Source organism: Cynara cardunculus, assembly GCF_001531365.2.
Source record: "Cynara cardunculus var. scolymus isolate 2C chromosome LG 13, CcrdV1, whole genome shotgun sequence".
NCBI lineage: Eukaryota > Viridiplantae > Streptophyta > Magnoliopsida > Asterales > Asteraceae > Cynara > Cynara cardunculus.
The window spans coordinates 1,309,252-1,310,665 of NC_037540.1; the positions used below are offsets into that span (position 1 = coordinate 1,309,252).

At 37.9% G+C, this 1,414-nt stretch overlaps 1 protein-coding gene across 1 annotated transcript; it reads right to left on the reverse strand.

Annotated features, from left to right (window-relative positions):
• Window positions 1–49: 49 nt before the first annotated feature.
• LOC112524444 (probable pectate lyase 5) lies at window positions 50–1,097 on the reverse strand. Its single transcript, XM_025134261.1, has 2 exons — window positions 977–1,097; window positions 50–794 (listed from the first exon to the last, which is right to left on the reverse strand). The coding sequence occupies exons 1-2, from the start codon at window positions 1,078–1,080 to the stop codon at window positions 50–52; spliced, it is 849 nt and encodes a 282-aa protein (XP_024990029.1). The 5' UTR covers window positions 1,081–1,097.
• Between the last annotated feature and the right edge of the window lie 317 nt (window positions 1,098–1,414).

Below are 1,414 nucleotides of genomic sequence, written 5' to 3' on the forward strand. Positions count from 1 at the left end.
TATATATATATATATATATATATATATATATGAAAATGATATGTGGGACTTACCTTGGCATCCTTTGTACAAGGCCTTCCCCAAAATGGTTAAATGCAATTGTGACTTGCATATTTTTGTCTTGAATTAAAGAGTCACTATGCCCCAATAACATGACCTTATCATGACGTGTCATGTAATTATTCGATATGGTGATGGCTGTGGATCCATGGATGGCATCAATCAACCCATCATGACAATTGGCCAATGAGCAATGATCCACCCATACATGACTTCCCCCGAAAATCGAGATCCCGTCACCGTCCGATATCGTTCGCCACCCATAATGGTCAGGAGAATCCCGAACATCTGCATTCCCACCTTGCTTACAATCATGTATGTTGACGCCATGTATAATGATGTTCGTCACATACTGGATGGTGATGCATGGTCCGCCAGCAATGTGGACATCTGCACCGCGACCGTCAATGGTCTTAAATGAGTTCATCATGAGCTCTTCCTTCAGTTTTATGGTCATGTCATGTGCAAATATGATCCATAAGGGCTCGTTCTGGATCACACCATATCGTAACGTCCCTGGTTTAGGGTTTACAGGATCATCATTCTTGGAATCTGTCACAACGTAGATTTTCCCATCACGCCCACCAATTGCGTGTTTTCCAAACCCGATTGCACAATCAGCTAACCGTTGTCGATTCTTTTCCCAACCCTTGTCACATCTCCAACAATCGTCGATCGGATTCCCTGTCCCACATGACAAAAACCCCATATTCCTCCTCGATTCATTTATACTCCTGCATTGTCATAACAAGTTTTATCCAAATCATAACAATCTGAAGTAACTTAACTTACAAAATACAGTTTACTGTTTATGATAACATGAAGCAGTTGAAAACAGAACCATAAACAGTTTTCATTTATAAGAATTAAAACAAGGGTAAAATGGGAATTTGAAAAATTGGTTCATTTATGTTACCTATGGACATGTTGTACTACAAGCTTTGGATCTTGTACCATTGAAGACAAAGTGGAGATTGGAGCAAGAAACCCAAGAAGGAGAAGGAAAATTGGCATTGCCATTAGAGAGAGAGAAAAGAATGTGTGCTAAAGAAGAGAGGTGAATGAGATTATTAATACTCAATTTTGAGGGTACATGGAAAGCCACATGTACTTCCCCACATGCAATCATAACTCATCCAATATCAAAATCTTTATTGAAAAAATAAAAATTCAAGAAAATAGAATATTATTTTTATCGTACACGGTATATTTTTTCAAAGACTCAGATGAATATGATCATATATGCTTTTTAACCGATTCTGTCCGTATTTGTAGGAAACGGGAGGAGGGAATTTGTCTTTTTATAATGACGTTTTCTTAATTGTTCTTGATTGTTTTAGTTGTGACACGCTTA

Excerpts from the sequence above, each read along its gene's own strand:
- LOC112524444 (XM_025134261.1), bottom strand. The coding sequence starts at position 1,080 with ATGGCAATGCCAATTTTCCTTCTCCTTCTTGGGTTTCTTGCTCCAATC. Across the intron at positions 795-976 it reads GTAGTACAACATGTCCATAG|GAGTATAAATGAATCGAGGA; the intron begins GTAACATAAATG and ends ATGACAATGCAG.